The sequence below is a fragment of the Thamnophis elegans genome, chromosome 4, assembly GCF_009769535.1.
Source record: "Thamnophis elegans isolate rThaEle1 chromosome 4, rThaEle1.pri, whole genome shotgun sequence".
Taxonomy (NCBI): Eukaryota; Metazoa; Chordata; class Lepidosauria; order Squamata; family Colubridae; genus Thamnophis; species Thamnophis elegans.
In genome coordinates this window covers 112,048,000-112,060,327 of record NC_045544.1, presented here as the reverse complement: position 1 = coordinate 112,060,327, position 12,328 = coordinate 112,048,000, and the positions used below count along the sequence as shown (strand labels likewise).

At 44.1% G+C, this 12,328-nt stretch overlaps 1 protein-coding gene across 2 annotated transcripts in view; it reads right to left on the bottom strand.

Annotated features, from left to right (window-relative positions):
* Positions 1-1,362: 1,362 nt before the first annotated feature.
* INTS9 (integrator complex subunit 9) overlaps positions 1,363-12,328 on the bottom strand; it is a 103,788-nt gene continuing 92,822 nt past the window's right edge. For both annotated transcript variants that reach the window (XM_032216886.1, XM_032216887.1), the window contains 3 exons: positions 4,830-4,928; positions 3,095-3,232; positions 1,363-2,065 (listed from right to left, as the gene is read on the bottom strand). In XM_032216886.1, the coding sequence (XP_032072777.1) occupies positions 1,889-2,065; positions 3,095-3,232; positions 4,830-4,928 (414 nt within the window). In that variant the 3' untranslated portion in view covers positions 1,363-1,888. The remainder of the gene's footprint in view (positions 2,066-3,094; positions 3,233-4,829; positions 4,929-12,328) is intronic.

Below are 12,328 nucleotides of genomic sequence, written 5' to 3'. Positions count from 1 at the left end.
AGCAGCAATTGCTCTGTCCTTTGATCATTTAACTAAGCTTTTCAGTGTAGCTGACCAGATATTCATTTTCTGCATGGTTGGACCAGGAATAGAGGAAGTAATGCAATTCGCAACTCCTTCCCCAAGTGAATGTTAGAGGATTTCTTTCTCTTTTTCTCCAAGAGACAAAAAAAAAAAAAGCAATAGGAGAAAGTTGTGCATTACGACGACACGTCTTGTATAATAGTAATATTTCTGCCTGACCATCTGTGCTAGAAAAGGAAAGTATACTTAGAAGCACAAGCGATTGTAAGCGGGGCACTACTTATAAGGGTAAGACTTACCACTAACGTGTAAGTTCCAATGGAGTTTTAAATAAAAATCATGTTTATGTTCATGATCCATGAGCCAGGAGAGCTGGATGTGAGATTATTTTCATGGCTGTGGTGGCACAGTGGTTAGGATGCAGTATTGAAGGCTAATTCTGCCGACTGCCAGCAGATTGATTCTCGCTGGCTCAAGGTTGACTCAGCCTTCCATCCTTCCAAGGTCAGTAAAATGATGACTCAGATTGTTGGGGGCAAGAGGTTGACTTTGTAAGAGAGAGAGCCGTTAAGTCCTGTGAAGCGGTATATAAGTCTCAGTGCTATTGCTATTGCTTGACCTCTGAATCTAAAGAAGACAAAAGTGTTCCATAATCTGAACTGGTCAAAAAAGCTTCCTGAGTTTATGGAAGCAATCACATGAGCGACATCAGTTTTGTAGAATACCAGGTAGAAAACTTTTCTCACAACACTACTCCCATGGGGAGGGGTGAACTCATACAAACTTCCATTGCTTCCAGATCTGATAGATTAGTGATGGCTAACCTTTTTGTTGTCATGTGCCACAAGCACACAAGCAGCAGCGTGACGGCACACCCATGTGCCCGCACCCATAATGCAATGCCTGGAAAGCCTCCTGCACCAACCTGAAGCCAAAACGGGGTTCGGGGATGCTATGCGAGGCTCCAAAATAAAATGAGAATGCCCCCGCACACATGCGTGTTTGTGTCCCACACATGTGCCCCGCCCCTGCGCATGCACGGAAGAGACCAGAAAAACAGCTGGCTGGTGGGACGCACTTGCGCATGCCTGGTGGAGTTGGAGTGGGGCGACAGCTGGCATGCCTGCAGAGAGAGCTCTGTTTTAGTTCGTACAAACAGTAGACAAATGAAGAGTAAGCTTTCCAGTCTGAGGTGAGGTTAGGGGAAATTGGATATCTGTTCTATCGCTGATGCTACTTCCATACATGTGAAAGCCCAATGCAGCTTCTGCATAATCTCCAGCTAAGAAGTAATTTCTTAGCATTATGTTTATCGTGTACTTAAAAATGAGCCATCAGTTAAAACAAAGCAGGTCTGTATTTTATTAGGGTCTGTATCAGGTCTGTATCAAGAAGTTCAGTATTACAAACTTTAAAAAATAAAATTAAGCTTGAAACTAAATGCATCTTTAACATTTATTTCTCCTCCACTTTCAGTAAAAAAGAAAGAAAGAAAAGGACAGATGGCAGGAAAGGCTCTTCCATCAACTGTTCTGGATTCTGTCGCAGTTGTAATATCAGCTAAATCCCATCTTTTACACGGCAGTTAATAAAGAGAAGGGCATTTTTATAGCAAGGTGCCTAGGTAGAATTAATCAGTTCTCCTTAACTTTGGCTCATATAAACAGTGGTTCTTATCATCTTCCTTCCAGGAGAGAGACCAGCATGCCTACCTGTTGAGTCTCTCACAAATCAAAGGTGTGCAACTGCAGACGTGGTTTTCAAGCTTGCCCCCCCCCCCCAATCTTGTAACCCCAAATCCTTGGTTTAGGCTTCTCTCTCTTCAGAAGGTTAAAGAGAGCAGGGCGTGTGAACAGGATAAAGTCTAGAATTTCTGCAGGAATTTGAGGACCAGGTCCTGCAGCTTCACCCTAAGCGACTCGTCATTCTCACACATGATGTGGGTCGAATCTTCTTCAATACGGATTAGAGTTTCCACATCCTGGAATAGCACCAGATGCCCTTTTGGAGTATCTTCCACTTTGAGGTCGCTGAAGCCGTGCTGTAGCCACCGTGGACAAGAAAAAAAAAATAATCCTCCCTAAATAGGAGCTATTTAAAACCCTCCATCTGATGAGCATCTGGTTAATATTTGTGCCATATGTTGTTTAGGAATATGAATTATACCTTTACACGTGTATTAAAAATAGACAAATCACCACATTTCTTCTTCTTTTTTAATCCTACTTGCTGCAGTCCAACATTCAATAGGCTCAATCACAGCCTTATCAATTTTGCATCCTTCAAGTGCGCTAGCAAAGAACTCCTATGTTTTTTCCCCCTGGTTGGCACATGGCTGGCTAGAGAATTTGGCACTTGCGGTCCAATATACCTGGCACCAGGCTGGGAAAGGCTGCTCTTTTCTTTTTTTTTTAAAAGGAGCAGAACCCTGGGTAAGGCTATGTCAACTGATGTGGTTTGATACTCAAGGGCTCCTGCTGAATTATGTGGGACAAGGTAAGCAACGAACAAGTTAAAACTGCCTCTTTCTTTTAGAAATGAGGCTCAGAAAGTATAAGGTTAATAAACCATGACCTTCGTGGCACTGATGGAATTCTTAGGAGAACAGGAAAATAAATGCTTTAAAAATAAACACTGATCAACAGGGCCAGTTTCTTAGCATTAGATGCTTAGCCAATCTACCAGGTTTTCTGTATTAAAGGTAAAGGTTCCCCTAGCACATATGTGCTAGTCGTTCCTGACTCTAGGGGGCAGTGCTCATCTCCGTTTCAAAGCCAAAGAGCCAGCGCTGTCCAAAGACGTCTCCGTGGTCATGTGGCTGGCATGACTAAACACTGAAGATGCACAGAACGCTGTTACCTTCCCACCAAAGTTGGTCCCTCTTTTTCTACTTGCATTTTTACATGCTTTCGAACTGATAGGTTGGCAGAAGCTGGGACAAGTAATGGGAGCTCACTCTGTTATGTGGCGCTAGGGATTCAAATTGCCAACCTTTCTGATTGACAAGCTCAGCATCTTAGGCACTGAACCTCTGCGTCCCTGTCATTTCTGTATTCATATTCTCTTTTACCTTTTCCAGAGTCTGTACCAGTTGGTCTACTGGGATAGAGCCACTTAGGAGAGGTTTAGTAGGCTTGAGTTCCGGCACGTCATCCGTTACTCTCTTCCTCTTTTTGCCAGGCTGAGGCTGGGGGAGTTTTGGTGGGAGCTACCAATAAAAGAAGATAGGAGATGAAAAAGATAAAGAGCATGCACCTAGCTAAAGCTCTACCTGGAAGCTTCTAATATTCTGCAAGCCTCAAGTCGCCAGGAAACGGATACCGTCAACTCTTCAGTCAATGCGGCTAAGGAGTCAACCTCTGTTGGATGATCAAGTCATGTAATCAAGATGATAGTGCCCATCATATAACATATAAACTTCTTAAAATATAAATATTTGTGGGCCATATAAAAACAAGCAGTGGGCAAGATTTGGCCCATTGACCATACTTTGCCAACCCCTGGTCTAGGATATAAAATCTGTCTACAGCAGTGGTGTCAAACTTGATTTCATTGAGGACCGCATCAAGGTTGTGTTTGACCTCTGGGGGCCAGGAGTGGGCATGACCAAGATGGGTGTGGCCAGCTCAACGTCACTTATGTTGGGGGCGCCTGTGGCAGCTCGAGTGCTCTGCCAGAGAAATGGACTCCCGAGCTCCGTTTTCAGCTGCCACTGCCTCATGCAACCCTCTGCCGGGAGCCCGTTTTTGCTGGCAGGAGCACCGTGGGGGGGGGGGGGAGGTCCTTCACAGTTCCCAGGGTGGCTCCACGGGCCAGATCTAAGTATCCCGCAGGCCGGATCTAGCCTCCGGGCCTTGAGTTTGTTACCCCTGGTAATAGAGGTACACCAACAAAACTTCTGAATACTCATTTGCAGAAGGGGGCTAGTGTTTTTCTTCTCTCCTTTTTCTTTTGTAAATTTAATTGTTTCCTTCTCCTTGTCTTCCTTATTTTTTTCCTTCTGTCCCACTGCCTATTCTTTCTCTTAATCCTCCCCACGCCTTTCTGTCCAATCTCTGTTATCGTTCTTTAAAAGAAGCATCCAGTTAATTATTGGCTTGTTTTAATTGAATATGAGCAATCCACTGCTTCATTATAGACTACCATTGTTTTTAAGTATTGTCTTATCTATCTGTTTTGCCCAGACTTTTCCCCCCTTTTTCGCACAATAGCAGGCTTATATAAATATCTAAAAGCCAATATGCTTATCATATAAGTTGAGACAGGGGTTGAATCTTCTTCAATACGGATTAGATGATTGGATGGTTTGGATGATCAAAAATAAAAAAGGAAGAGGCCAAATGTCCATGGAAATGCTTATGTTTCACTGGGAGACTTCCAAAAAGAATCCCAGGTGTTGGCTAGACTGGGAAATCAACACATTTTCATGGGAAAAACGCCATCTTTTCTAGAAAAATGAGATGATGATCAATAAAAAAACTTTCCCTTCCAGTTGTGTCCGACTCTAGGGCTCGGTGCTCATCTCCATTTCTTGGTCAAGGGAGCCAGCACTGTCTGAAGACAATTTCCATGGACATTTGGCCAGCATGGCTGTCATGCCAAGAGTGCAAGGAACACTGTTACCTTCCCACCAAAGTGTTACCTATTAATCTACCTCCAGTGACAGTGGTCTTTATAACCACTGGGCCATCACACTCCTATGAACAAGGTCTACATCCCTGGCAAATCTTTGGAATCCGCCACTTCCCCTCAGCTTTCATGCATGCCTCCCCCCCCCCCCACCCCCAGCATTAGCCATATCATACCTGGAGTACATGCTTGTTATCTTTAGTGTGCAAAACAGCACTAACAGTTGCCAAGGAAATACCTGGTTTCATCTCGGTGGGTACCAGTGAATCTGCAAGCTGAAGCAAAAGATGAGTTAAAAATAAGCTGGAACATTTTCCTTGATGGAGAAAAACTTTAGCACAGCTGGTCTGGTAGTTTAGAAAGAAAAATACTGAACATGAATACAATATAACCGTCTTTCCCAACACAATATCATTCAAATGTTTGGAGTTACAATTCTAAACGTTCCCCAGCTAGCATGGCCAACTGCATCAGGTTTCTAAAAATCACGCGTGGCATGGTGAAAGTGGTCAGAAGGAATATCTCTTTTCTTCCTCATAGCTTAGGACTTGGACAATGGGTCAATAGAACTACCGTATTTTTCGGAGTATAAGATGCATCAAGATTTTGAATAGGCAAATTTTTAAAAAAGTTTTTGCACTCTGTAGACCTCCCAAAAACGGCCTGTTTTTTCTGAAAACAGGCCCGTTTTTTGTAAAAAAAAAAAAAAAAAAAAAAAAGAGGGTATGAATAGCCTTTAGGAGGCTTGTAGAGTGCTCCTGAGGGCTGGGGGGCAAAAAGGCCCATTTTTTGTGAAAACAGCACCGTATTCTGTCAAAAAAAGGGCATCCATAGCCTTTAGAAGGCTTATAGACTGCTCCTGGGGGCTGGGGTGAGGGCAAGAACGAGCAAAAAATGGCCTATTTTTTTGTGTATTTTTGCCCTCCCCAGTCCCCAGGAGCACTCTGAAAGCCTCCTAAACGCTATGCGCCGCCATTTTGCAAAGGAAGCGGGGTTTCAGGAGGCCCAAAATACTGTATTCAGTGTAAAAGACACATCCAGATTTTCACCCTCTTTTTTGAGGGAAAAAGGCATGTTTTATACTCCGAAAAATATGGTAATTAGCAGTTCTACAGTTCTATATAATCAATATAAGCAGCTGAAGAGAAAGAGACTCTCATACCTTTGAAACTAGTTAAAAGTACAGTGATAACCACTGGTTCAGTTGTCCTTAAAGTATAGACTTTAATAGACTATAGGGCTTCCTAATTGGGAATTTAGGCATCTCTGATGTAATAGAAGATCTTCAAACTTGCAATAGATGGATATTACAGAATATATTAAAAATTGCTCCAATTTAAGAAATGTTAGGCTCTGTACTTTGGTAAGAAAATCTAGATCCATGAGTACAAAATAAGTGATAGTTGGCTTGGCAGTAGTACTTGTGGAAAGGAACTGGCTATCCTGGCAGATCACAGATGAAGCATGATCCAGTGGTGTGCTGCAAACTGCTAAAGAGCCAAATATGGATTGCATCGAATGACTTATAATGTAGAGATCTAATCTATGATCTGTTGGTCAGGCTGTTGCTAGACTATTGTGTCTAGTTTTTGTTTGCACAATACAAGAAGGATGTTGAGGATCTGGAAAGATTCAGAGAAGATCAGCAGAAACAGTGAAGGTCTTCAAAGCTAAATCCTATGAACTGAGTTAAAAGAACTGGGCATGTTTATTAGTGTGAAGAAGAGAAGGCGAAAGGGACACTTGATCGTTGTCTTCTAATATTTGAAGGACTGTCATAGGGGAGAAGGTGTGAATTTATTTTTGGTAGTGTCCAAGGGTAGAAAAAAAAAACCAACGGTGGAAACTTTATAGGAAGAGATCCATATCTACAATAGAGAAGAAAGTCTTAACTATCAGAGCTATGAAGCAGGGAAATAGTCTTTTCCTTGAGTTGTGGGTACTTCATTACTAGAGTCCCAAATGTGCTTTCTCAAGAGGCAACTGGACTTTCCTGTTTTTCTCTGAAGATGTTTCTCATCCAGTTGGCTCTTGAAAAAGCACCTTTGGGACAACCATGACCCAGATGACTGAGAATCTCATGTTCATTACTAGAGGTTTTTAAACAAAGTCTGGATAACATTTGGGACTATTTGAGTATTCCTTCTCTGGGAAGGGAGTTAGATTGTAAGACTCTCCAATCTTTCCAACCCATGATTCTATGAAAAAACCTTCGCTAGGGAGATGTTGTTAGTTTCCTGCTCCATTTGTGGATTTCCCAAGAGAAGATGGTTGGCCAAAATGGGCACAAAGATGTTGAATTGAGACAGCCCTTTTCTGACCAAATTACTGCAACAAGTACATTGTTGGAACACCTGAATGACAAGGTTGGGGACTGAGCTTTCTGGAGAAAATCTACATGGTCCTTAAGAGGCCATTTCAACTTCATAGTACATCAATCAAGCAATTCAGCTTACTTTTCTAACCTTTTCATGAATCTATCTGAGTCTCCACTATTTAGAGATTCCTGCAGCTACGCCATGCATTACAAACCATATTAGTATTCAAACTATGTATCAGAAGAAGAAAAAACACTTTCTTGACAGTATCATAAAAAAGGTAAAGGTCTTAACAGCAGCTGTGATGACTGTCTTCAATAAAAATGTGATGTGCCTCGGGGCCTCCAACGCACTTACACCCCAATAAATAAATCTATTAACAGCCAGGAAAAATCCTCCCTAAAGCAAGGAGAGTAAAAGACAGTTGGCTTCTTGCTTTATTTCATTTATATGGGCTGAGTTTTATTTATATATTAGATCAACAGATAGAAATTTACCTTTGCTGCATGACTTCCTACTAATCTTCACTTTCACCATTCCTGCTACCCATCCACCATGATACAGGGAGAAAGAGAACATGGGGCACTAAAATATGGAGCTTGACAATATATGGCAAACTTTTTCTTATGGCGTGCCAAAATTGTTCCCACACCAATTCAATCCTTCCCACCCACCTGTGCATGCGTGCATGACCCCTCTCCGGGTTCTGGAGGCTTTCTTGAAGCCCGGGGAGGGTGAAAACGCCCCCCCCAGCCCCCCGGAAACGTATCATTTCCAAACTCCTGGTTCACCCATTGGGGCCATTTTCCGCCCTCCCCAGGCTTCAGGAAAGCCTCTGGAAGCTGGGGAGGGCAAAAAACGGTGCCACTGGGCCAACCGGAACTTAGTTCCTGAACTTCCGGTTGGTCCGTTAGGCCCGTTTTTCTCCTTTCCCAGCCTCCTGAGGCTTTCCTGAAGCCTGGGATGGGTGAAAATGGCCTTCCCCGGCCCTCCGGAAGGCTGAAAATCAACTGGCCGGTACATGCATGCATGCTGGAGCTGATGGCTGATGTGCCACCTGTGGTACACGTGCCATAGGTTCGCCATCACCGACCTAGAGGATTAGCGGCTTCAAGGCACTGCTTCCTTTTGTATGCCCCTACGGAGTATGTTCAAGGAGCTGGACTACAGGAAGGCCTAGTAGTTTTTCCTTGGCCACTGAAACTCACTGTGTGACTTTGGGCTGATAACTCTCTCCTGGTCTAGCTTACCTTTCAGTGGTTGTTCTGGAGAAAACTGGGAAGATGAAAAATTATATATGTTGCCTTGAGTTTCTGAATATATATCCAATCGTAAATAAAAATAAGTAAGTAAGCAACATTATAAGTGAGAATATGTGTAGCTCAAGGTTGAAATGAGGGGTCCTTGGGACGCTCTGAGCTTGGTTGTTGCCTTGCAGACATTTCATTACCCATTCATCAGGTGTTACCTAGTTTGGGTAATGAAACATCTGCAACAAAACAACCAAGCTCAGAGAGCATCAAGGTTCCCCTCACTAACCAACTTTTGTCTGCTGCTAGCATTAGAAAGAAAGTTCCTGTTTCCTCTTTTTAAGAATGAAAACAAAAACCCAAGTTGATTAGAGCTCTCGCCAATCATCTACTAGCCAATTAAGGCAGAAAACATCTGGGGCTACAAAATAATTGTTCTGATCTAGGCTTCCCAAGAGCATGCAGCAAGCTTCTTGTCCCAACAAAAAACCCTTTTATTAATTTATTGTGAATTCTTCTCATTCACATCCAGCAAAGTCTTTCAAGGGAGGATTTATAGTCACAGACCTTATCTGGTTTGGAGAGCTGCCAGGCTGATATCTGCAAAACTTGTCAAGGAGTCTCGGAGCGTCACGAACCAATTAAGCAAGCTAATTGTCTCCTGCAAAGTCCACTCCCCTTTTGCTCCTCTTTTATTTCCTCTGGGAGGGGCCATTCATCGCCCATCTGTGGCCTTTCGCCCAAGTCGATCCCTGTTCTTTAGCTGTTCCCTTTGACTGGCAACTCTGCGCATGCACACACTGGGAACAGGGTCCAGCTGTCTGTCTGCCTCACTGATGTCTGCCTCTGAAGGCAACTGATAATGGCATACGGATCTGGCCACCTCTTTACCTCCGACACAGAGCCCTCATCAGAGCCTTCCCCAAACTCCAGGACTGGCCCATGTTCCTCCCCAACCTCCTCACTGTCCGAATCTGCTGCTAGCTCCGTTGGCTGCCGGCAGACCACAACAATAACCCCTCCCCAGGTGCCAAGAGATTCGTCTTGAGATGACCTATTCTGCACCTTGGAAAAGCTTAGTGAACATGCCTCATTCTCAAAATGAACTCTGGGTCTCCGGAGACTTACAATTTCTTTTCCCGGGAGACGGCATGCTATGTTGGTAGTGAATGTTAAAGAGAAATTTAGGGGGAGATGAGGAATAAAGAGGTCTTTCATTAAGGCAAACTGGCACCGTTCAGTCCAGTGGATTCAGTCAGAAACAGCTGGATCTAGTCTCAGGAAGTTTAGCAGGCATGATTACCCGCTTTGCTTTTACTATTGAAGCAGGAAGTGTGGTGGTAAATGAAGTTTTTCATTTAACACCTCTTCATCCTGGATGTCATTAAAGCCATTTTGGTGCTAGAGGTGCTGTAACGAACCTCGATGGGTTTCTTAAAACATTGAAGTTGGGAGCCATCTTCACCCATCCGTAGAATTCTCATAAACCCATAGAAGTTAATCTCCCAAGGACACACTTTAAAGGACTGATGTCAAATAGCAATACCAGTTAGACTTATATACCACTTCATAGGGCTTTCAGCCCTCTCTAAGCGGTTTACAGAGTCAGCATATCGCCCCCACAGTCTGGGTCCTCATTTCACCCACCTCGGAAGGATGGAAGGCTGAGTCAACCGTGAGCCCGTGAGATTAGAACCGCTGAATGCAGATAACAGTCAGCTGAAGTGGCCTACAGTACTGCACCCTAACCACTGCGCCACCTTGGCTCAGTGAGAAGGCAGATCCAGAACTACAGACTGTGTTAGAAGGCAAAGTGATCACAACCAGCCTTTAAATGACGGCCCACTCATCGGGGGTCTTCTTGTCGTAGTGCAGGGCTGCTCAATGCCGCTGCACTGCCAAGTGTGGCAAATCCGGCATTACAGCCATAGCCAGAAGCCTTTATACTTGTCGTGAGCCATACTGCTTTTAATGCAAAGTTAGGGGGCATTATAGCCTCCAGAAATGGAAGTTATACTCCCTGGCCAGCTCTATTGGAAGACTGCATTAGGTCAACGGGAGCAAAGAGGCAAATAAAGAACTCAATGTCCTCTAGCCCAGTGTTTCTCAACCTTGGCAACTTGAAGATGTCCGGACTTCAACTCCCAGAATTCCCCAGCCAGCATTCCAGGTTGAGAAACACTGCTCTAGCCAGCACAGCCAATGGCTGGGACTGCAAAAGGAACATCAGGTGGTGATAACTCTAGAGAAGTAAGGCTGGCAATCCCAGCTGCTGATTTCTTTGATGTTTTGGGTTTTTTTTTTTTTTTTTTAAAAAGACCTACCATAGATGTATTAACAAATCATATGTCAGGATTCCAAGTAACACCCCTAACGAAAGAAGTCTCCAAGGCTTGAGGTTCCTCAAAGTTCCATTTTATTAGAGATGTCATATTGGCACATCGGAGAAAACCCGAATATGAAAGCTTCCAGGTTTTCCCCACCCAGAAGAAAGTTCAAGTTCCTGCCCAGCAGCCACATGTCCATCACATGGCCCAATCAGGCACCACGCAAAACAGGAGATGCCTCCCAGTCACCTCAACACAGCTGCCAGCGCCAGATGACCTTGACTTTCTCAGAAAGAATGTTATTATGGCTACATTGCATCCACACTCTGTATCATCCCCACTCTCATTTTCCCACAGTAGGAAATGTGGCAGGCCTGAAGTCCCAAAGGTAAAAGATGGCTTCCAGGTCTGACATCATGTATATTCAGCTTTTTTTTGGGGGGGGGAATGCAAGGTTAGGGGGCATTATATCCTCCAGAAATGGGAGTTGTACTCTCTGGTCAGCTCACAGGTCTGTGAAGTCCTACTGCTGAATATTTTGCCATCAGCACCTATTTGGCTAGGTGGGGAAAGCTCCAGGGATCACAGAAATCACAAAGAACCTAGTACTGCAGGAGAGATTTTAAGAAAACTTGAGTGGGAAAAGGACAAAATTTGTTGGGTAGTATTTGCTGTGCTTAAGATCTAAACCAGGGATGTTCAACTCGCGGCCTGTGTCAAATGCTGGCCATGCCCACATCCGGTTTAACGAAGGGGGGGATAGGTTGCGATGTGTCACATGACGACGTGAGTTTGACTCCCCTGATCTAAACAAATGAGAAATCATCCTGGGATTTAATGCCAGAGATATTAGAATCTTTCAAGCCAATGGAAATCGAGAGACTTGAGAATTAAGTGCATGAACACGAATCGCGATCCATAGAAATCCTAACAGAATCCCTCTCTATGGGGCAACTTTATTCAACCCGTTGCCGCCGACAACAATCACAATGCCATAGCTTAGCAGAATCGGATAAATATTCTCACTTTTAAGAGCTCACTGAGACGCTGCAACTGGAGCAATCTTTTCGCCACTTAAAAGACACTCCTGGACTCCAGCTGCTGTTCAGGCTAATGGGCTCTTGGCATGCAAATCAGAGCTCCCTCTTCAATTGAATGGGGGGGGGGGGCGTGGGGGAGGCAGAAGAAATGGGGGAAGTCAGTATTTGTTAGGGAAGCAGCTTAATTGTACACGCCAGGTTGGCTTGTGGCTTTGTGTTGAGTTTTACATTCTGTACTAAATGGCGATGCTTTGAGCTGCACTAAACAGGGAGGTTCTTTACCACCTTAAGTGGTTTCTTTCTAAAATGCTCGGCTTTTGCAATAAAGGTTTCCCGTATTTCAGAACAGAACGCATCCTTTTCTTTCAGGGGCACCTTTGTATTTGAGGCTTTTCAACAAGACTGGATGCATGACTTGACTCCCCCCCCCCCCCCGCCATCATCAATGCACACCCCAATGTATTATTGTGCCCTGTGGCTGTGAAAAACAAATTACAGTAGAGGAAGAGCTCCCTCTTCAGGCTTTGATGCGCTCAACTGATGGGAAGAAATGGACGCTAATTGCCAGATGGCAATGCCAGGCACCTTGGATGCAAGGATGGGGACCAAAACTGGGTGTGACTGGCAGAAATGGGTACCAGAGGAATCGAAATTAGCACTTTGGGCTTTGGATCACAGTGAAACTCCCTATGTTATAGCACGTTTTATATTCTGCTCTTGAAACACACACACACACACAC